Raw genomic sequence first — 23,275 nt, 5'->3', positions numbered from 1 at the left:
TCTAAGTTTCCTGCTATTTAGGAATAATTGAGGGAAAATATGCAAATCCTCTCCTTGCAATCCCAAAGCTGCTTTTTCAGGAGGCAACTGGATTTACTTGTTTTTCTTTGAAGACGTTTGGCTTCTCATCCAAGAAGCTTCTTCAGCTCTGATTGGATGGTGGGGAATGGAAGGATTTATACTCCTTGCAGACAGCTGGTCGTTTGCATTCTTTTAGAGAGTCCTTGAGGCCGCTTGGAGGTTTACCTGTGAGCTCTCTAAAAGAATGCAAATGACCAGCTGTCTGCAAGGAGTATAAATCCTTCCATTCCCCACCATCCAATCAGAGCTGAAGAAGCTTCTTGGATGAGAAGCAAAATGTCTTCAAAAAAACCCCAAGAAAGTCCAGTTGCCTCTTGAAAAAAGCACCTTTGGGATAACTATGACCTGGATAACTGAGAATCTCCATAGACATCGTCTCCTTGCAACTTAAAACTGCACAGAAAGGACAGTTTTATAAATTTCTTTTCCCAAACACATTTGAGGAAAACAATAAGAGATTTTACTCCGGATAAAGAAAAAGACGAAACCCCTCCCATCAAAATACAGGTAATCCTTGACTTACAACCATTCATTTAGGGACTGTTCGAAGTTACAATGTAACTGGGGAAAAAGTGACTTATAACCATTGTTCACACTTGTGACTGTTGCAGCATCCACACGGTCACCTGATCAAAATTTGGTAATGTTCACATATCTATGACGGTTGCAGTCCCCAGATCACGTGATCGCTTTTTTCAACCTGCCTCCAGAAGTGGTGAATTCTCCAACACTGGAGGTTTTTAAGAAACTTCATTTGTCTGAAATGGTATAGGGTTTCCTGCCTGAGCAGGGGGTTGGACTAGATGACCTCCAAGATCCCTTCCAACTTTATTATTATTATATCATCATCATCATCATCATCATTATTATCATCATCATTATCATTATCATTATTATCATTATCATTATTAACCTCCTGATAACGAAAGTCAATGAGGAAGCCAGATTCATTTAACAGCCATGTTACTCATTTAACAAATGCAGTGTGGCAAGAAAGGTTGTAAAATGAACCAAAATTTACTTAACCAATGTCTCGCTTAGCAACAGACACTTTGGGTTCCATTGTGGTCATAAGATGAGGACTTAATAACCGTGTTCCTAACTTAACAATTGCAGTGATTCACTTAACAATTCTGGCAAGCGAGGTCGTAAAACAGGGCAAAACTCACTTAACAATTGTCTTGCTTAGCAATGGAAATCTTGGTGTCAATTTCCTGAGAACAATTAATCAGTGAAACAACCTGCCTCCAGAAGCGGTGAATGCTCCAACACTGGAAGTTTTTAAGAAGAGACCAGACAGCCATTTGTCTGAAATGGTATAGGGCAGGGTTTCTTACCTGAGCAGGGGGTTGGACTAGATGAGCTCCAAGGTCCGGTCCAACTGTATTGTTGTTGTTGTTGTTGTTATGTCGCTAAACCCACAATGAGAACACACAGCTTTAAGAAGAGACTAGACTAGACAGTCACCTGTCTGAAATGGTATAGGTTGAGCAGGGGGTTGGACTAGAAGACCTCCAAGGTCCCTTCCGGCCCGGTTATTCTATTCCAGCGTTTCCCAACCTTAGGAACTTGAAGATGCGTGGACTTCAACTCCCAGAATTCCCGAGCCAGCATAGCTGGCTGGGGAATTCTGGAAGTTGAAGTCCACGCATCTTCAAGTTCCTAAGGTTGGGAAACGCTGTTCTATTCTACTTTAATTGCGGTGGGAAGCAGAGGACTACCTGTAAAACTGAAAAGGTGTTTGGTTTCTTTAAAAAAAAAAAAATTCCCGGAAGGCAAGGCACCAACTGAACTCTGGCCCAGCCTCGCCCACAGTTTGACCTCACTTTGGGAACGTCTGAAACACAGGTCGGGGAAGATTGATTTTAAAAAAAACAAAACAAGTTTCTGTTCTCGGGCAAGTCGGAGCGGAGGCGGAGCCGAGCGCGGGAGGGGCGGGGCGGCGAGGTGGGAAAGTGGGCGGAGCCACGGAGAGCAGGTGAAACCTAGGCCGGGCAGAAGTTTGGCTCAGAAGGCGCTGCCGGCGCTGGGCTGGGCGGCTGGTTTCTGTTTCGCGACGGGGCGGGCGCGGCCAGACCCGCGTGGCCGGCGGCAGGGCAGGCGGCGGCGGCGGCGGCTGAAGCACCCGGGGCGGGCTGGCTCGGGAAGGGAGCCATGGCGCGGGAGCTGAGCCAAGCCGAGCTGCTGGATTTCCTCTGCCAGGCCGGGGGGCGAGTGGCCAACGCCGCCTTGCTGGGCCACTTCAAGCACTTCTTGCGCGACCCGCAGGCGCCCCCCGCCCAGCTCCAGCACCGCCGCCAGCTCTTCAAGGGCTTCGTCAACTCCGTGGCCACCGTCAGCCAGGACGGGCCCGGCGCCGCCACCTACGTGGTGCTCAGGAAGCGGTACCGGGACCTGGTCGGGGAGGAGCCGCGACCGACGCCCCACGACGGTCACCTCGCTGAGCCGCCGCCGCCGCCGCCTCCACCGCCTCTGCAGGGTCGAGCCGGCAAATCGCCACCGCCTCTGCAGGGTCGAGCCGGCAAATCGCCACCGCCGCCGCCGCCGCTCCAGCAGGCCAGGTGGGAGCGCGCGGGGAGGTCCCGGGAAGCCGCTTCTCCCCGGGAAATTCCCGGGCCGGATGGCAGCGGCCGACTCTCGGATGGCCAACCGGCGGCGGGCCGCCGGGCCGCCAAGTGCCCGTCCGGCACACCTGGAGCCGGACCGCGGCCTCCGCTGCCCGCCAGCCCGACCCTGGGCTGCCTGGGAAGAGAGAAAAAACGTCCCCGGCCGCCCCTCGCGGAGCCCGCCGTCCCGGACCCGCCGCTCCTGCAGGAAAGGGCGCAGCGGTCCAACGGCCTCGGTTTACCCGTCGGAGAAATGGGCGCGCTTCCAAGTGCCGGCAGTGCCCAGCAAAGGATTCGGGATTGGATCGTTACTCATCATTCGGCTGCCGCTGAGCCATTCTGCCCCCTCGAAGAAGAGGACGCCTGGCCGGTCAGAGCCGGGTCTCAAAGCTCAGAGCTGCCCGCCTGCCGTCTTTGGGGGTCCCTGGATTTCGGTCCGAGGTCAGAGTCCTCTGAGGGCTGGCAGGACCCCCCTGTGCCCGTCTTCCGCAGCATCCGCTGCCGGCTTTCCTTGCAGGATTTGGAGGACCATCTGGAGCAGGAGAGCTCAGCCAGCGAAGAGGGCAGCACCAGCTGGGGAAGCAGCTCCCATTGCGGGGAAGGGGAACCGGGCAGGACGAACAATGGGTGCATCCGAAACTCAGCTGGGCGCCAGGGGCCTGGGGGCACCCCTCACAGCAATGGCCTGGCAGGGATGACCTTTGCCCAGGCCAGCCAAGACTCCAAGAATGGCAAGTCCCCTCCGCACGTTGCTTTGCTGCACCGGGTTGTTGGGAGGGCTGCCATTCTGGGCAAAGCAGAAGGCGGGGCTCTGTTGAAGCCAAAGCCGCGGAAGATGGACGGACCGGCATCCCCAACTCTGGATGCCCCCTTAAGTCCCTGGTTGGCAGCCCGACAAAGATCCGTGGCAAATGCCCCATTTGTGGAGAGGCTGGCCCCTAACTCAGATGGGCTTGCTGAGCACAGGTCTTCCTTGGTACCCTTGGACGGTCGAGAACACACCTGGCTGGTGAAAATCGCTGCGGGGTCCTGGATGCAGGTCCGGGTACTGCTCCAGGAAGACCCTCAGCTGGTGCTCCACAAGGACTTCATCTCTGGCTTCACGGTGCTTCACTGGCTGGCTAAACACGGGAACGCCCAGGTGTTGCAGGACTTTGTCACCGGTGCACAGGAGGCAGGGATTGCGCTGGATGTGAACGTCAGGTCCGGTTGTGGCTACACCCCGCTGCACCTGGCAGCCATCCACAGTCACCCCCTGATCATGAAGATCCTGGTGCAGAAGCTGCAGTGCCAGACTCAAGTCCGGGACAGTAGCGGCAAGAAACCTTGGCAGTATTTGAGCACCAGCGCTTCTGGAGAAATATGGCAGCTTTTGGGGGGCCCACGAGGCAGGACCATCTTCCCAACTCATCCAATCATCCGACCATCCACGGCCTCTTCATCATCATCAGCGCCCCTAGCCAGGAAAGTGAGCAGAAAGCCCTCCTTAGCCAACTACTTGAAGCCTCAACATGTGAAATGGAAAGTGGGGTACATGTGCCCCATCGTACAGGAGACGGAGGAATACAATGATTAGCAACTGCTGTTGTGGCCTTGGGCCAAGACCAAGTGGGGATTTTGATGATCCGGCTCTCCCAAGATGTTAAGGGCTCAGGCTGTTTCTGAGCTCGTTAGCTATGTTTAGGGAGAAACTGGAGGAAGAATGGCACTTTATTCCTGAACATGTTTGGACATTTAAGTTTAACTGGGATGGGGAGAATTGCTTTACATATCCCATGCAAAAAGCTTGGGTCTTCTGTCCGTCCTGCAAAACGCTTAGGGGGAATTCTCTGGGCAACCTCGAATAAGCCTTTCAGGTCTGTTGCTTAGAATCTGCACTTTAGCTTTTCTTTTTTTTTCCCCCTTGCAAAAAAAAACAAAAAACTGTTGGGTGAGAGGAACAGCAGTCTCTCTGGAAGGGTGGGTGGGTGGGTGGGTGGGGAAATAAGGATCAAATTTTAGATCCACGTTGGCTTTGAAGCATGGGAAGGTCTTTATGCAAAGACCTTTGACTAGGCTGTTTGGAGAAGGGGAGGAATGCAGGTTGTCCCTGAAACTACAATGTCAGTATTGCCAAATGCCATATAAGGGACCCAAAAAGAAGGTTGTCATTTGCACTCTTCCCTCGCCAGCTGTGATGAATTCTTACCGTTTGCCTTTTGGGGACATGTTAAAAAAGACGGGCGGGCTGGAATGTCTTAATTAGGTTGGCTAACCTCATTGCAAAGAGTTTTAAACCTTCAAAGAAAAATGCCCAGAGGTTAAAAGAGACAATGAACTTCAACCCACTTGGGAGCTAAAAAGAGACCTAACAGAAACTTGATTTTATTTTATTACCCTTAAGGCCTGTTAATAAACCTTATTGCTGCTTACATGTACACTTTTGCATCTTCGTGTTTACCTTGGACTAGAGGGACTTGCTTGTGTGGCACTGCTACTTAAAGCTAGCCTGAAATGCAGAGTTTGCACATGCTTCTAAGGATAGGTGTCTATGGGGATTCTCAGTCATCCAACTCATGGTGGTCCCAAAGATGCTTTTTGACAAGGCAGCTAGACTTTCTTGTTTTTCTTTGAAGACCTTTCACTTCTCATCCAAGAAGCTTCTTCAGCTCTGACTGGATGGTGAGGAATGGAAGGGTTTATATTCCTTGCAGACAGCTGGTCATTTGCCTTCTTTTAGGGCAGACATGTCAAACTCGCGATGTCACATGACGTCGCACGACGTCTCGGAACTTTTTCCCATTGCCGGCAATGGGACGGGCGCGGTTTCTCCGTGACACTCCGGCCCGTGGGCCGGCAGTTTGACACCCCTGTTTTAGGGAGTCCTTGAGGCCACCTGGAGGTTTATCTGTGTCCCCCGGATCACCTGAGTGGTGCAAATGGGTGTGGAGCCTTCTTGGAACTGCTGAAAATCATCCCATTCCCCAGGTTACAACCAGGCTACAGCTCAGCACTGTGTAACCCAGGGGTCTTCAAACTTGGCCCTTTTGTGACTTGTGGACCTCGTCTCCCAGAATTCCTCAGCCAGGCACGCTGAACTGAGGAATTCTGGGAGTTGAAGTCCACAAGACACAAAAGGGCCAAGTTTGAAGACCCCTGCTTTATAGAATAACATGTGGAAGGGTTATTTTTTTTGCAGTGCCACCTTGTGAGTGCTGGAGAATAGCTGCCCGACAGATTGATGCTCTCACTGGAGAACATTTAGTGAAGACACTAGAGCTTAACTCAGATTATAGGATTTGCAGATGATGGTTCTGGTTTGACCCTAGCTAGGGTCTTGGCTTAGCATATGTGAATTCAACCATTGTAGTTTGCATGTAATGGTTTAGGGTTTAATCAGTGCTCAAGAAACCATAGTCAAGTTGATTTGTGGTCTGATAGATGATAGACTAGCAACAGTAGTACAGGTGGCCCTCAACAACAGTTTGTTCAATGACCAAGGCCAAGGGCATTGAAAAAAGTGTTTTAAGACCATTTTTCACATGATCATTGCAACATCCCCATGGTCACGTGATCAAAATTTCGACATTTGGCAACCGACCCGTATTTATGACAGTTGCAGAGTCCCAGGGCCATGTGATCACCTTTTGCGGCGTTCTGAGAAGCAAAGTTAATGGGGAAGCCAGATGCACTTAACAGCTGTGTTAGTAATTTAACAGCTGCAGTGATTTACTTCACAAATCTGGCAAGGGAAGTCGTAAAATGGATCAAAACTCACTTAACAAATTTCTCACTTAGCAACATAAATTATGGGCTTAGTTGTGGTCGTAGGTCGAGGACTACCTGTAGTTCAGCCCTGAGCTATAAATATTCTCCTCTATCAGAGTTTCTTTGTTTTTTGTAGCACGCTTGGCAAAATTCAGCCACCTTAGTTTGAAAAATGCTAGGTTATAAATTGGCGTGTGGAATTGGCTCGAAATAATTTTTTGATAAACAAACAATGCCTGAGGACAGTGTGAAAACCTTGTCATTAAAACCACCTCAAAGGGATTGTGGATGCTTGCTTAATGGAGAACAAGGGAATAAAAACGACAGGTGCTCAACTCTATCCTTGTGAAAGACATCCCGAATTAACAGTGACATATTTCTTAGCAAGCAAAGGCTGATCAGCAGGGTTGTTTGTATCCCTTTCCCCCCCCCCCCACGTTTGGGACCCCCTTCACTCTTGTGAATTCAAAGCTTCCAGGGATGATGGACAGAACTAACTGGAAAGAATTTTAGGAATTTTAAGATTCTGGGAGGGACTTGCCTGCAGAGATGGCATAATTCAGCCCAAGAGTTTAAAAGATTCCATTCTTGGTGCAACTAGGGGGGAAAAAATCACACTTGCAATTTCTGTGAGTTTATGGTGAAAATCTGGGAAAAAAAGGCAGTTGCCAACCACTTCCTTAATGTTACCAATGTGAGGGCATGGCCATGAAGTCATCCTGAGTCAAACTTGACCTCAAGGAGACATTTCCATTTTATATGGCCACACGGTCAGAGGAGATGCATAGATCACTGTCACGCTCAGTGCTTTTTTTGTAAAACAAAAAGGTGCCGGAACTCACACATGTCATACAACCCGCCTTGCCTATGTTGTGATTCATGGTCAGCCTGTGGGTTCGGCAGTTGGGTTGGACAACTCAGAGGAGGAGGGGGGTGTTGAAGACCTTGCTGAGGGGGTTGAAGATCTTGCTGATGATAGGCCTCAGCCAGGCCCCTCCCACTTGGTCACCACGGAGACCCAGCTGTGTGAGCCTGACAGTGTGGATGAAGATGACCCACAGCTGGCCCTGTTCAAGGACGCCTGACGCAGGAGGCAGTCAATTAGGAGTAAACAGAGGAAGGCAGTGGGGCTTCTCGGAAGGAGGCAGAGAGAAGCCACGCCCTGAACTCTATATAAGGGGAATGTTTGGGAGGGCTGGTTTGCTGAAGGCAACCGCTTGGATGGTTCATGTTTCTTAAAGCTCCTGTTTCTTGGTTCGTGTCTTGTTTGTTTTTGTAGCTATAAATTTGGCAGGCGTAATTCCAGCCTCTTGCTGTTTGTAAAGGGGTTGTCCCTGCCTTTTCTGCAGGGCCGGTAGCAGGCTGGTACAGAACAGCCTACCCTACAAGGTTCCATCCAAAAAAGGTGCCGGAACTCCGTTCTGAGCGTTCTATGACAAAAAAAGCCCTGGTCACGCTACACAACGCTGATGCTGCCCCTTCCCCCAGTGCAGTCAAAGGTAAGCCTAACTCCCGTCTCCTGCACGGCACTTTAAACGTGTTTGCTGGCACGGCTGATCAGTTTTCCCTGACCGCTGTTTACATTTCTTGCTACAGAAGCGTTTTTCCCCCGATGTCACGTTTTATTGCTTAGTTATTTGTCCACTGCAGTTCTAATTGAAAGGGAGCGGAGAAGGTCAGGAGGCAGAACTGGAATTAAAGCATAAACTACCCCTGGCACCTGTGATTAACTGCAGCGCAGGCAAACAGGTATGTAGTTCAAGACCGTTTAATGAATGTATTAATTACCTTTCTGAGCCCAGGAACAAATGGGAGAAGAGTAAGATGCCTGGAGATTATGTGAGCTTTCTGAAACTTTGCTCACATTTGATGAGTCTGCCAGATCGGGAAGAGCTGAAATCCTTGACTCCTGCCCGTGTTATCGTCCATGGACGACTGCAATTCCGTTTGTGTAGGGCTCAGAAAGTGCAGCTGATCTCCGTTACAGAATGTGGTTGCCGATTGATGTCTGTCAATCCAGTAGACAACATCTGCTTCCAGGAGGCTTCTAGATTCAAACCGGGGTGCTGGTAGCCAACAATAACATGACTACAACACAGTTCTCAGGTACTGTAGAATCTACACATCTACAGGGAGAGTATCACCCCAGAAGAGTACATAAAAAAGGTTAAATCGTGGCAACTGGACCAAAGTTTATTAAACCAAGACGTTTTCGTTACTCACCCAAGTAACTTCTTCAGTCAAAATGAATTTTTTTGGGTTAGGCAGAAGAGAGTCAGAAAGTCGTTGGGATGAACTAACTCTTCCAGGGGTTTCTCCCCAAAATGAAATGCAATTTGTAAATGTAGACTCAATCATCCATGTGCAAACCTGACACTCTGCTTAACCAAAAATTTTCGTTTTGACTAAAGAAGTTACTTGGATGAGTAACAAAATGCTTCGTTTAATAAATTTTGGTCTAGTTGCACATGCTTTCACCTTTTTATATGCTTTTGCCCTGGATGGTTGAGATTAAAAAGATATTAGCAATATCAATAGCATTTAGGCTTGTACATATATTGCAATAATAATAATAATAATAATAATAATAATAATAATAATAATAATAATAATAATAATAATAATAATAGCTGGAAGGGACCTTGGAGGTCATCTAGTCCAACCCCCTGCTCATGCAGGAAACTATATCATTTCAGACAAATGGCTGTCCATTCTCCTCTTAGAAAATTCCACTGTTGGAGCACTCACAGCTAGTTGTTCCACTGATTGATTGTCCTCACTGTGAGGAAATTTCTCCTTAGTTCTAGGATGCTTCTCTCTTTGGTTAGATTCCATCTGTTTCTTCTTGTCCTGCCTTCAGGCACTTTGGAGAATAGCTTGACTCCCTCTTCTTTGTGGCAACCCCTGAGATATTGGAACATGGCTATCATGTCCCCCCTCGTCCTTCTCTTCATTAAACTAGACCGGGGTAGGCAACCTTGGCTCTTTTATGATTCATGGACTTCAACTCCCAGAATTCCTGAGCCAGCCATGCTGAGGGGAAAGGGAGAGGTTTCCAAGCTGAGCCATGCTGAGTCAGGAATTCTGGGAGTTGAAGTCCATATTTCTAAGGCAGGGGTAAGCAACCTTGGCTCTTTTATGACTCGCAGACTTCAACTCCCAGAATTCCTGAGCCAGCCATGCTGAGGAGAAAGGGAGAGGTTTCCAAGCTGAGCCATGCTGGCTCAGGAATTCTGGGAGTTGAAGTCCACGAGTCATAAAAGAGCCAAGGTTGCCTACCCCTGGCCTAGGGCTAGGCCACTTTATGACTCGTGGACTTCAACTCCCAGAATTCCTGAGCCGGCCATGCTGAGGGGAAAGGGAGAGGTTTCCAAGCTGAGCCATGCTGGCTCAGGAATTCTGGGAGTTGAAGTCCACGAGTCATAAAAGAGCCAAGGTTGCCTACCCCTGTCCCTGGGTCATTAAGCAGATGGCGTGAAGGAGTTGCCCCTGGAAAAGCTCCTACGCAGGGCCAGAATCCCTCCAGCTTACCCCCCACTTCCCCTCTCAAAGAGGCTGCCTGAAAAAAGTCCACCTTGAAGTGTCAAGAATTTAACTAAATTTCCCTATCATACACCACAGACTGACAGGATTGGAAGGGACCTTGGAGGCCTTCTGAAACCCAAGCAGGATTTGGGCAGAGAGTGTTTGCAGCTTGGGGCATTTGTAACCAGCCCCCAGAGACAAGAGGACTCCGTATAAAAGGAAGAGGGCATTATGAGCTCGTCTGATTAATCAAATTTTGAATTGGAGGAGGAGAGCTTGAGTATTCTGTCCTTGCAACTCAAGAAGCAGCACGTTCTCGAAGCTAAAACATTATAAGGAACGGTTTCTGGAATTGGGTATGTCTAGTTTAATTTATTTTTTTTAATTTATTTTAATCCCATTTATTTCCCGCCCTTCTCCGAAGACTCAGGGCGGCTTACAAGCTTAGCAGTAGCCTTCATTCTATGTATATGCCTGCTTATTAGGGCTTTCACACACACACCCCCAAGCGGCATTATTACAAAGTCAGCTTAATTGCCCCCAACAATCTGGGTCCTCATTTTACCTACCTCGGAAGGATGGAAGGCTGAGTCAACCTTGAGCCTGGTGGGACTCGAACCTGCACTAATTGCAGGCAGCTGGTGTTACTTAAGGAGGCATTAGCCCACTGCTCCACCAAGGCTCTGAAGAGAAGGACGAGGGGTGATATGATAGCAGTCTTCCAGTATCTCAGGGGCTGCCCCAAAGAAGAGAGAGTCAAGCTATTCTCCATAGCGCCCGAAGGCAGGACAAGAAGCAACAGATGGAAACTAGTCAAGGAGAGAAGCAACCTAGAACTAAGGAGAAATTTCCTGACAGTGAGAACAATTAACCAGTGGAACAACCTGCCTCCTGAAGTTGTAAATGCTCCAACACTGGAGGTTTTTAAGAAGCGATTGGACAGGCATTTGTCTGAAATGGTATAGGGTTTCCTGCATAAGCAGGGGGTTGGACTAGATGATCTCAAAGGTCCCTTCCATCATTATCATCTATTATTGTTGTTGTTGTTGTTGTTGTTGTTGTTGTGTCTGCAGTCAAGACTCAGGACAGGATCAGTCAGAGGAGGCCCCTGCAGTCCTGGAGCAATCAGATAATCAGCTATCTGTCGTAGAAGCACAGCAGCAAGTAGAATGACCTGATCTAGAACCCAATCAGGAACGTGTCTTTGGCCCTTGCACACAGAGGAAAATCAAGTAAGTAGAAGAGAAAGTTCAGAGATGGTCTTCAAAAGAAAGAGGCATGTGTCAGGAAAATAGACATCCTGAAACAGTGGTATAACATAAGGCTTGGGAATCAAGTTTCTGTGGGCAAATAACTAACTCTAACTCCAATCTCAGACCTGACTTTCTGAATCTGCGCTGCTTCTGATTCCTTGATGGGCTTTTGGCATAGCATAATTAGCTTTGATTTTTTTTTTGGATTTTGGGATTTGTCTGCACAGAACTTTGGCTTCCAAGTAAGCTTGTTTGCTTACTTACTTACTTACTTACTTACTTACTTACTTACTTACGTTCCCGTGCCCTGGTAGGATTTATAACTGCCATAAAGACTGATGTGAGTCTGACCTCCTGCCTTTGTTATTTCTAGTACAGGACCAAGCAAACTTCCAAATTCTGGAACCATCTAAGTCCATAAGAACCCATAGGTACTCTTAATAAATGAAAGCTTCAGTACTTAGAAATGTGGTTGCTTGCCAAAAAAAATAAATAAATGCAGAAGTAGAGTGCGGCTGGAAGTAGCCAAAATCAATTTCATGTTTGCCTTCTGATAAATGTTTTATGACCATATATATATATATCCATCACTCTTGGTGGGAACCGTGGCGGCTCAGGGTTTAGAATGCAGTATCGTTGGCTAATTCTGCCACCTGCCAGCAGTTCGATCCTGACTAGCTCAAGTTTGATTCAGCTTTCCATCCTTCCAAGATCGGTAAAATGAGGACCCAAATTGCTGGGGGCAATATGCAAATAATGCTTACGTTGTAAACCACCCAGAGAGTGTGCTGTAAAGTGCTATGGGGCAATATACAAGGCTAAATGCTATTCATATTGCTAATCTCCCCCTGTCTTTTTAAACAAAGATGATTAGGGGACTGGAGGCTAAAACATGTAAGGGATGGTTGCTGGAATTGGGTATGTGTAGTTTAATGAAGAGAAGAGTGAGGGGCAACATGATAGCAGCGTTCAATATCTCGGGGGCTGCCACAAAGAAGAGGGAGTCAAGCTATTCTCCAAATCACCTGAAAGCAGGACAAGAAGCAACGGATGGAAACTAGTGAAGGAGAGAAGCAACCTAGAACTAAGGAGAAACTTCCTGACAGTGAGAACAATTAACCAGTGGAACAACCTGCCTCTAGAAGTGGTGAATGCTCCAACACTGGAGGTTTTTAAGAAGAGACTGGACAGCCATTTGTCTGAAATGGTATAGCGTTTCCTGCCTGAGCAGGGGGTTGGACTAGATGACCCCCAAGAACCCTTCCAATTTTATTATTATTATTATTAACCATGAGATGGTAAGTTCTAATCCCACCCAGCTCAGGCATGAAAGCTGGCTGGCTGAGTTTGGGCCAATCGCCACATGACGGGGATTTCTGATCCCACCTTAGGGATGAAAGCTGGGTGGCTGAGTTTGGGCCAATCACCAAGAGACTGAGTTCCAGTCTCACCTGAGGCCTGGAAGATGATTGGGTGATTTGGGGACAGTCACTGTCTATCATCCCAGCCCACCTCACAGGGTTGTTGTGAGGAAAATAGGAGGAGGAAGGAGCATTAGGTATGTTGCCCTGATTCATAAAAATAATAATGGCAGGATATAAATAAATAATGTTTTGCAAAGGATAACTGTAGCTTAAAGGTTGGAATGGATGCCAAAGCTCTTAGTGACCTGCCTTTTGCCTGGCTGAGCTGGTCTCCCTGCTTATTCCTCCTTTCAAAAGTTGTTTATAAGTGGATTAGAAACTCGAGGGAGTGATGAGTTTGCCATTGAACTTTGTCAACACTTTAGACAATAAACTTGCTAAGCGATACTTAATTCCTCTCTCACCACAGGATAAAGGATGAGGATAAACATATGCTAACCTGAACTTAGCAGAGGAAGGGCGGAAACAAGCCATGACATACTTAGATGAGTGAAGCATAAACCTACACTTAATTTCATAAATCATCAATCATAATAGTAAAGTTGGAAGGGACCTTGGAGGTCATCTAGTCCAACCCCCTGCTCAGGCAGGAAGCCCTATACCATTTCAGACAGATGGCTGTCCAGTCGCTTCTTAAAAACCTCCAGTATTGGAGCATTCACAGCTTCTGGAGGTGGGTTGTTCCATGGATTAATTGTTCTCACTGTCAGGAAGTTTCTCCTTAGTTTTAGGTTACTTCTCTCTGTGGTTAGTTGCCATCCGTTGCTTCTTCTCCTGCCTTTGGGCGCTTTGGAGAACAGCTTGACTCCTTCTTTGTGGCAGCCCCTGAGATACTGGAAGACTGCTGTCATGTCCCCCCTCACCCTTCTCTTTATTAAAGTAGACATACCCAATTCCAGCAACCCTTCCTTATATGTTTTAGTCTCCAGTCCCCTAATCATCTTTGTTGCTCTTCTCTGCACTCTTTCCAGAGTCTCAACATCTTTTTTACATCGTGGTGACTAAAATTGGGTGCAGTATTTCAAGTGTGGCCTTACCAAGGCCTTGTAAAGTGGTATTAACACTTCACGTGATCTTGATTCTATCCCTCTGTTAATGTATCCTAACACTGTGTTGGCTTTTTTGGCAGCTGCAGCACACGGCTGGCTCCTATTTAAGTGATTGTCTACTTAACATGATTGCATGTTAAAAAATTCTGATGGACTTTTGCACCTTTTCGGACTGATATAAAAAGCTGGGAAATACAGGTAATCCTTGACTTACAACCGCAATGGAGCCCAAAGTGTCTGTCGCTAAACAAGACATGAAGTAAGTTTTGGTTTATTTTACAGCCTTTCTTGCCGCAGTGGTTATTATGTGAATCACTGCAGTTGTTAAATTAGTAACACGGTTGTTAAATGAATCTGGCTTCCCCATTGACTTTGCTTATCAGAAGGTTGCAAAAGGGGATTGCATGAACCTGGGACCTGGCAACCGTCATAAGTAGGAGTCAGTTGCCAAGCGTCTGAATTTTGATCACGCGACCATGGGGATGCTGCAAGGGTCATCAGTGTAAAAAAAAAGTCCTAAGTCTATTTTTCCAGTGCTGTTGTAACTTTGAATGGTCATTAAGTGATCTGTTGTAAGTTGAGGACTATCTCTATCGATGAAGCCTCTCTGGAGGTGATTTACCCTGTTTCCTTTCCTTGGGATTTCCTGGAAGTGTGGAAAGCTAGGGAGATTGCAAATCACTGGAGAACTGATCATAAAATGAATAGCAGGGTGTTTGACAACATCCCTGGGTTGGAACTAATTGAAACCTTGCCAGAATATTTCAGTTCCATAGAGGATGTCAACAAATTTTATTTATTTTTTTGCTTTGGAAATAATGTCCAGAACCAATGACCTTTTGTGTAATTGATGAGAAATGGGAAAAGAAAATGCAGGAACCTGACGTTAGTGAGAATCACTGGTATAATCTGCAAACAGCGATCATTCAACGATCTTAAGCAAGTTTAGAGGCAAATGTTTGGCTCACGGTGGTCAAGCTTAGAAAACTACCGTTAAAGAAACTTTTGAGGTATCAAATGGTCTGAAAACTGCATTTTATATTGGAATATTCACACTGAATTTTCTGGGCTTTTCTGAGATGTAGAGATCCTGCAAAGAGTGCAGAAAAAAGGAACGAAGGTGATTAGGGAGTTGGAAGCTAAAACATATGAAGAACGGTTGCAGGAAGACTAGCAAAGTCCAGTCTAGTGAAAAGAAGAACTAGGGGTGACATGATAGCAGTGTTCTAATATCTGAGGGGCTGCCACAAAGAAGAGGGGGGTCACTTTATTCTCCAAAGCACCAGAAGGCAGGACAAGAAAGAATGGATGGAAACTCATCAAGGAGAGAAGCAACCTGGAATTAAGGAGAAACTTCCTAACAGTGAGGACAATTAACCAATGGAACAGCTTGCCACCAGAACTTGTGGGTGCTTCATCACTGGAGGATTTTAAGAAGAGACTGGACAGCCACTTGTTTGGAATGGTATAAGGCAGGGGTGGGGAACCTTGGCTCTTTTATGACTCGTGGACTTCAACTCCCAGAATTCCTCAGCCAGCATGGCTCAGCTTGGAAACTCTCGCTTTCCCCTCAGTGTGGCTAGCTCAGGAATTCTGGGAGTTTAAGTCCACAAGTCATAAAAGAGCCAAGGTTCCCCACCCCTGGTATAGGCGCTCCTACTTGAGCAGAGGGTTGGACTAAATGACCTCCAAGGTCCTTCCAACTCTATTATTATGCCATTCTTATTCTACATTCTGTCTATTCCATTCTGTTCCATTCCGTTCCATTCCTTTCCACAAAGGTTTAGGGCTGATTCCAGATAAATTACAAATATGATACATGCCAGCAATAAGCTTGAAAATGTAGAAGGTGACATCCATTATATATATGTGTGTGTGTGTGTGTGTATATATATATGTATATATATATGTGTATCCCATCCGTCAGTATAATTATATATATATAATTATATATATATATATATATATATATATATATATATATATATATATATATATATATATATATATATATATATATATATATATATATATATATATATATATATATATATATATATATATATATATATAATTTTACAGTGCCATTTGCCCTGTTGGATACTCTTAAAAAGGTATCCAGGCTGCCAAAGGCAGGAAAACAGGCTGGATGATTTTGTAACCTTTGGAAGGAAATACAAATAGATGCCTCTCATCCAGCAGCACATGTTCCTATCTGGATGACATCTCTTCCTTCAGCCAGACCATCTGCTTTCAAATAGTGCTGAATGCATAATTAATTCAGCTCCCCCCCCTTTACTAAGAGCAGAAATCTGGGACTGTTGAACTAGAAATAAGGATTTGGTTTCCTGGTTTTTCAAAAAAAAATAGCCTGGTGTGTATTTGACTGACAGAACTGATGTAGCTCTGGTTTTCATATCTGAAAAAAAAATTACAGGTAGTACTCAAGTTACGACCACAACTGAGCCCACAATTTATGTTGCTAAGCGAAACATTGGTTTAAGTGAGTTTTGCCCCATTTTACAACCTTTCTTGCCACAGTTGTTAAGTGAATCACTCCAGAGATTAAGTTAGCGACCCGGTTCTTAAGTGAATTTGGCTTCCCCCCATTGACTTTGCTTATCAGAAGGTCGCAAAAGGGGATCACATGACCCCGGGACACTGCAGCCGTCATAAATAGGGACCAGTTGCCAAGGATCTGAATTTTGATCACGTGACCAGGGGGATGCTGCTATGGTTGTGTGAAAAACGATAGTCATTTTTTTTCCAGGGCTGTTGTAACTTTGAGCGGTTGCTAAACAAACTGTTGTAAGTTGAGGGCTACCTGTGCTGGGAAGATACTTTGAGATGGGAAGAACTCTGGACTCAAGTAATTTTTGACACATAATTCTCCATCAAGATCTACAGATGACTCCCTGCACTGTTTAAACTTGACGTGCTTTGCTAAATTTCCTGACAGAATAATTAATCAGTGGAACAACTTGCCTTCAGAAGTTGTGAATGCTCCAACACTGAAAGTTTTTAAGACGAGATTGGACAACCATTTGCCTGAAATGATATAAGGTTTCCTGCCTGAGCAGGGGGTTGGACTAGATGACCTCCAAGGTCCCTTCCAACTTTATATTATTATTATTAAATGCATTACAAGCAACATTTGAGATGTTAACCATTGAGCCAGGTGGCAGCTGCTAATATTTACCCAGGTACATTCAAGAACATTCTGTAAGCATTTCCAATCTGCTTTATGATGCAAAAATTCCAAAGGGGCTTAAAAACATTTAAAAAACAGCAGTATTTAAAACAGACTGGCTCCTATAAAATATATTCAAGGCTGCCTGGGGGTTAAAAAAAATGCATCACAGGGCTATCAGAATGCAAGGAAGGCCACAAATAATCTTTCTACAACTTGTATTCTACTTAAAAATATATTTCTTGCTTTTTGAAATCTGATATATTTGGGGATAGTGCCTCTTAATTTTTTTTTAATGGTGCATTGAATTTTCAGATTACCTTTTGACTTTATCGATACAGACAATTGTAAAGAAATTGTGTGGAATCATTAATCCAGGAAGGATCTAATAATAGATCATGTAAAGGTGAATAAGATACAAGCTGCTACCTTTCTTGCTTGGTGTATTTGTAAGCATTTTGCAAATATACGGGTATAGTACCAAAGGCCAAGAGATAAGCATGCAATTTGCAAAGAAAAGGTTGAAAAAGTCACATCTCCATATGAGAAATGGCTCCAACTAGCAAGCTTTTTATTTGAGAGAAAAAAGAAGTGAATCCCAGGTGAACTCAATTGATCAAAGTTATGGAGGATTTGAAAGCAAGGCTACAATCTTAGCATCCTTACTGGAGAGTAATTCCTGTTAATCTAGGGGTCTTCTCCTGAGTAAATACAGGTAGTCCTAGACTTATGACTACAATTGAGCCCAAAATTTCTGTCGCTAAGTGAGACATTTGTTAAGTGAAGTTTGCCCCATTTTACAACCTTTCCTTCCACAATTGTTAAGTGAATCACTGCAGTTGTTAAGTTAGTAACACGGTTGCTAAATGAATCTGGCTTAATTTTGCTTGTCAGAAGGTCACAAAAGGGGATCACATGACCCCGGGACACTGCAAACATCATAAATATGAGTCAATTGGCAAGTGTCTGAATTTTGAATTTTGATCATGGGATCAAATTTGGGATGCTGCAATGGTCATAAATGTGGAAAAAACAACACTTTTTCCCCAGTACCGTTGTAACTTTGAATGGTCACTAAATGAAATGTTGTAAATCCAGGACTATCTGTATGCCTTGAAGTAACATTGTTTGCCTCTGCCAACTTTTCAACAGCTGGGGAAAAAAAAGGTGGGTGAATTTTATTCTTTGTTTTAGTTGGTTTACATCAAGGAAGACTATTTTGCCTGGTAGCTGCCTGAGGTAATCCAGATAAGAAACACTCCAGAAATGCTAGTTTTAACTTCATTGTAAGGTTACATTAACAGAATTTTAATTTCATTACCAAAGTAGGTAACAACATCAACGCTAGTTATTTTTTATTTCTCCTGCATGTTTTATATTTTGCATAGCAGATTCAGGCTTTACAACATCTCGTCCTATTTTAGTGTTGCTGTGACCACATTAGTATCAATTACATTAACTTTACGCTCTAATATAATAAAAAAGCCATTTCTCTTTTGAGGTTCTACTGTTTCCCCTGACAGAATCTTCCATTTCTTCCTTAAATGGGTGTGTGCTAGCCTCTTATTCACTGAATTTTGTTCACTTTAAGCGCAACCTCGTATCAAATTTACACTTCACACTAAATCGAATATCCCATTATTTGAAGTTGCACAAAATAGCTGCACTCAGTTCAGGCGGAAAGATCTGGTTAAATGTAACAATGACAGTGCAAGGAAGTGTGATGTGTAGATTGACATTTGTCTGAAATGGTATAGGGTTTCCTGCCTGAGCAGGGGGTTGGACTAGATGACCTCCAAAGTACCTTCCAACATCATCATCATCATCATCATCATCATCATTAAGCACTAGGAGTATGCTGTTATACAGGTAGTCCTTCATTTAGTGACGTCTCGCCAACTTACAACGGCATTGAAATAAGTGACTTATGACCGTTTTTCACACGACTGTTTCAGTCACGTGTTCAAAATTTGGGCGCTTGGCACATGACTCACATTTATGACAGTTGCAGAGTCCCGGGGATCACGTGATCCCCTTTTGCGACCTTCTCACAAGCAAACTCAATGGGGAAGCCAGATTCACTTAACAACCGTGTGACTAACTTAACAACCGCAGTCATTCTGCTTAGCAACTGTGCCAAGAAAGGTTGTAAAACGGTACAAAACTCACTTAAGAATGGTCTCACTTAGAAAGGTTGGGCTCAACTGTGATCGTAAGTTGAGAACTCGCCCCTTCATATGTGGGTGCACATTTTATGCTGGTGAATCTTGCTCAGGTTTCTCCCGCTTTTTCCTCTTACCTCCATCTGCTTGTTCCAAGTGCGCCATCTGCTGGCTGCAAGAAGTTATTATTAACTTCATTAACATTAATTCATTAACATTAACATTAATTCATTACAGCATTAACCTTGTGAACTCTCAGGCTTCCTCCTTCCGTTATACATTCAAGATGGACAGTATTTAATATTTTATTATGTATATGTAGGGGTGTGTGGGTCTATATATATATGTTGTATGTAGTATGTTTGAGGTGTGTGTCACGTATGCGTTTCACTTTGAGAGCAGGCAACTAAATTTCATTTTTGATGTGTTGCCGTTGTGCCCACAGTAAAAAATGACAATAAAGATCATCTCATCTCAACTCATCTCATCTCACCTCACCTCACCTCACCTCACCTATCCTAACTACCCGGAGCAACTACTCATCAGAATATTCTCTTGATTCTGCAGATATGCTGTGTCCAAACTTCAAAACTGTTCTCCCTGTTAGAAAGTTTCTCCTTAATTCCAGGTTGCTTCTCTCCTTGATTAGTTTCCATCCGTCGTTTCTTGTCTTGCCTTCTGGTGCTTTGGAAAATAAGTTGACCCCCCCCTCCTCTTTGTGGCAACCCCTCAAATACTGGAATACTGCTATCATGTCCCCCTTAGTCCTTTCTTTTCTCTAGATTAGACATACCCAAATCCTGCAGCCATTCTTCATTTGCTTCAGTCTCCAGGCCTTTAATTATTGTAATTGCTCTTTTTTTGCACTTTTTTCAAAGACTAGGTTTAATTGGATTGCAGCAAACTGTTAGTGCTTTTGTTCCCATCTACTTTGCCCAGGGTTTTTTTTTTTTTGTGGTTTGGTTATATGTGTAGACTTTGGCTGGGTTGCACGTGGGAACGATGGTGATGGTGATGAGGATGAGGGTGTTATCCCTCCAGTCATGTCCGACTCTTGGTGATTCTATAGGCCAGCTCTCCCCACATCTTCCAATCTTGCACTGCTTCTCTGAATTTTTCTGTGCCCTGGCTGGTGTCAGCTTTTGCAGGGGTAGGCAAATTTGGCTCTTTTATGACTCGTGGACTTCAACTCCCAGAATTCCTGAGCCAGCCATGCTGAGGGGAAAGGGAGAGGTTTCCAAGCTGAGCCGTGCTGGCTCAGGAATTCTGGGAGTTGAAGTCCAGAAGTCATAAAGCAGCCTAGGCCTAGGCCAGGGGCAGGCAACCTTGGCTCTTTTATGACTCGTGGACTTCAACTCCCAGAATTCCTGAGCCAGCATGGCTCAGCTTGGAAACCTCTCCCTTTCCCCTCAGCATGGCTGACTCAGGAATTCTGGGAGTTGAAGTCCATGAGTCATAAAAGAGCCAAGGTTGCCTACCCCTGGCCTAGTCCTAGGCCGCTTTATGACTTGTGGACTTCAACTCCCAGAATTCCTGAGCCCGCCATGCTGAGGGGAAAGGGAGAGGTTTCCAAGCTGAGCCATGCTGGCTCAGGAATTCTGGGAGTTGAAGTCCACGAGTCATAAAAGAGCCATGGTTGCCTACCCCTGGCTTTGAGGGTGTCCAGCCACCCTGTTCTTTACTGGCATGGTTTCCTTTTACTGCTAACTCTTGCCAACAGACAGGTAGTTCTCAACTTACAACCGCAATTGAGCCTGTAGTGTATGCGTCTTAAAGCATACACAGGATGTCAGCACAGCAGGGGGCTGGACAGCTCCAGGCTATAACCGCTTTTGGCGGGAAAGCCTGAATGGAGCAAGCCTGACAGCTCCGGGGCATGGTCAGCTCTGGCGGGAAGCCAGGGTTTAAATCTATTGGCCACCTGCACTGGCGGGAAGCCCAGGTTTGAATCTATTTGTTACGATTCACCTGGGCAGGTATAAAGAGACGCCAGGTAACCCCTTTAGTCCAGCTTCGTTCCTGACCTCAATAAAGAAGTTACTACCCAGCTCAGTGTCTGTCTCTCTGTGTGACCACGCGACATTGCAGAGCCCAAAATGTTTGATACTGAGGGATTTCTGAGACATTGAGCATTTCTGACAAATTGAGCTTTGACCCATTTTACGGCCTTCCCTGCAAAAGACGTTAAGTGAAACACTGCGGTTGTTAAGTTACTCACACGGTTGTTAAGTGAATCTGGCTTCCCCCATTGACTTCGCTTCTCAGAAGGTTGCAAAAGGGGATCACATGATCCGGGACACTGCAACCCTTGTAAAGATGAGTCAGTTGCCAAAGTGTCTGGATTTTGATCACGTGACCCTGGGGATGCTGCAGTGGTCATAAGCATGGGAAAAAAAACATAAGTCATAAGTCACTTTTTTCAGTGTCGTCGTAACTTCGGTCACTAAATGAACTGTGGTAAGGCAAGGACTTCCTGTAATTGCTTTCTCCAGTGAATTGCCCCACATGACATGGTCAAAGCGAAAGGCAGTTTCGTGAAGTTGCTGATTTCAGGAAATATCTTTCCAGATGGATGAAGGATCAACAAATAAATACTTTATCCCCGGGAAAGGCAGGAGGAAGAAATTAGATTATACCAATAGTTTATATAAACTCTAGGGAGTATGTGCCCCAACAATAAGCACAATTTATTAGGCAATTAACTAAGTTGGGAGAATACACATTCTTAGAAGGCTTGGAGAAGTTCCCCATGTGTTCTTGCTTGTATGCCTGTAAGCAGCTATTTCGGCAAACATTCTTGTAATATTAGGGTTTGAGAATTTTACAATAAATATCCACTGCGTTACATCGACTTTCGGATAGTGAAATGATGCGTTTGATTTATGCTTTTCGTAAATAGAAGAGTTTCAGAAATTTTATGCATATAAATTAGGAGGAGGAGGAGGAGGAAGGGGAGCCAGCTGTATTTTTGCTTTATAAGATAAATGGCAGCTTTTCTAAGAGATATATATGACATTGAAAGTTGATCTGTGTCCTGTAACTGTGAAGCTTGTGGCTTGTCTAAAACTGAGTTACATTTTTTAAAAAAATATTTTTCAAACAAAAACAGTCCTACAGGCTTTCTTTTATGGCTTTGATCAAACATGGGAGAATATATTACACGTGTTCTCTTTTTTGAATGATTTGCTTTTATAGGAAACAAATCTTGTCTGTTCAAAGTCTTGACTCTGAAAAACATGATGTCAAAGGTGGGGAAAAGAATCTAGGACGAATATTTGTTTTAATTAATGCTACACTGACGGCAACTGGAGAAAAATCGATTTTGCTATCTACCTCTGTTTTAAAAGGAGTATTTAATTCATGCTGTCTGCAGCGGTTACAGATGGATTCAAGCTAGTGTGAAAACTGCTCTGGCATTTATTTAGGCTGGGGGGGAAATGTACCCCAATACAGCCTTTGAATATTAGGGATATAGTAATTTCATCTTTGGTCATCTTAATAATTGAAATATGTGTCTCCCCCATCTTTGGTTGAATTTGTAACCTGTTTCTAGTCTGGATTGTTTAATAAAATATTCCAAAGCAGAAAAATGGACACAGAAAAATACAAAAATAACCATCAGGGAATACTCAAAGATTTTTTTATTTAATTGGTTGATAGATCCTGTGGCCTACAGTTGTAGTATCAGTCTTCTTCTTCTTCTTCTTCTTCTTCTTCTTCTTCTTCTTCTTCTTCTTCTTCTTCTTCTTCTTCTTCTTCTTCTTCTTCTTCTTCTTCTTCTTCTTCTTCTTCTTCTTCTTCTTCTTCTTCTTCTTCTTCTTTCTTGTGGTTCAAACAGGATTTATTGCTCATGCCTACAAGTATCTTGTTAACTAAAGTTTAATTCTAAATTAATTATTCTCCTCCTCTCTTCTTCATCTTTTCTTTCTCCTCCTCCTTTTTTCTCTTTCTTTCTTTCTTTCTTTCTTTCTTTCTTTCTTTCTTTTTCTTTTTCTTTTTCTTTTTCTTCCTTTCTCCTCCTCCCTCCTCCTCCTCCTCTTCTTCTTCTCCTCCTCCCTCCTCCTCCTCCTCCTCCTTCTTCTTCCTCCCTCCTTTTCTTCCCCCTCTTCCTCTCCCCCTCCCTTCCTCCTCCCCCTCTTTCTTCTTCTTCCTCCTCCTCTTCCTCTCCCCTTCCTCCTCCTCCTCCTCCTTCTTTCTCCTCCTCCTGCTCCTCCTCTCCTCCTCCTCCCCCTCCTCTC

The 23,275-nt window shown here is 44.8% G+C and overlaps 1 protein-coding gene across 1 annotated transcript; it reads left to right on the top strand.

Annotated features, from left to right (window-relative positions):
• The first annotated feature begins 1,809 nt into the window (after window positions 1-1,809).
• On the top strand, window positions 1,810-4,471 carry SOWAHB (sosondowah ankyrin repeat domain family member B). Its single transcript, XM_081333330.1, has one exon. It carries the CDS (start codon window positions 2,236-2,238, stop codon window positions 4,261-4,263), a length of 2,028 nt encoding a protein of 675 aa, XP_081189456.1. The 5' UTR covers window positions 1,810-2,235; the 3' UTR covers window positions 4,264-4,471.
• The last annotated feature ends 18,804 nt before the right edge of the window (window positions 4,472-23,275 follow it).

The sequence above is a fragment of the Vipera berus genome (genome assembly GCF_964194415.1).
Source record: "Vipera berus genome assembly, chromosome: 7".
NCBI classification, from domain to species: domain Eukaryota; kingdom Metazoa; phylum Chordata; class Lepidosauria; order Squamata; family Viperidae; genus Vipera; species Vipera berus.
Note: the sequence above shows the minus strand (reverse complement) of the source record. Positions and strands in the feature narration are given on the sequence as shown.

Coding starts and splice junctions, on each gene's coding strand:
- SOWAHB (XM_081333330.1), top strand. CDS start 2,236: ATGGCGCGGGAGCTGAGCCAAGCCGAGCTGCTGGATTTCCTCTGCCAG.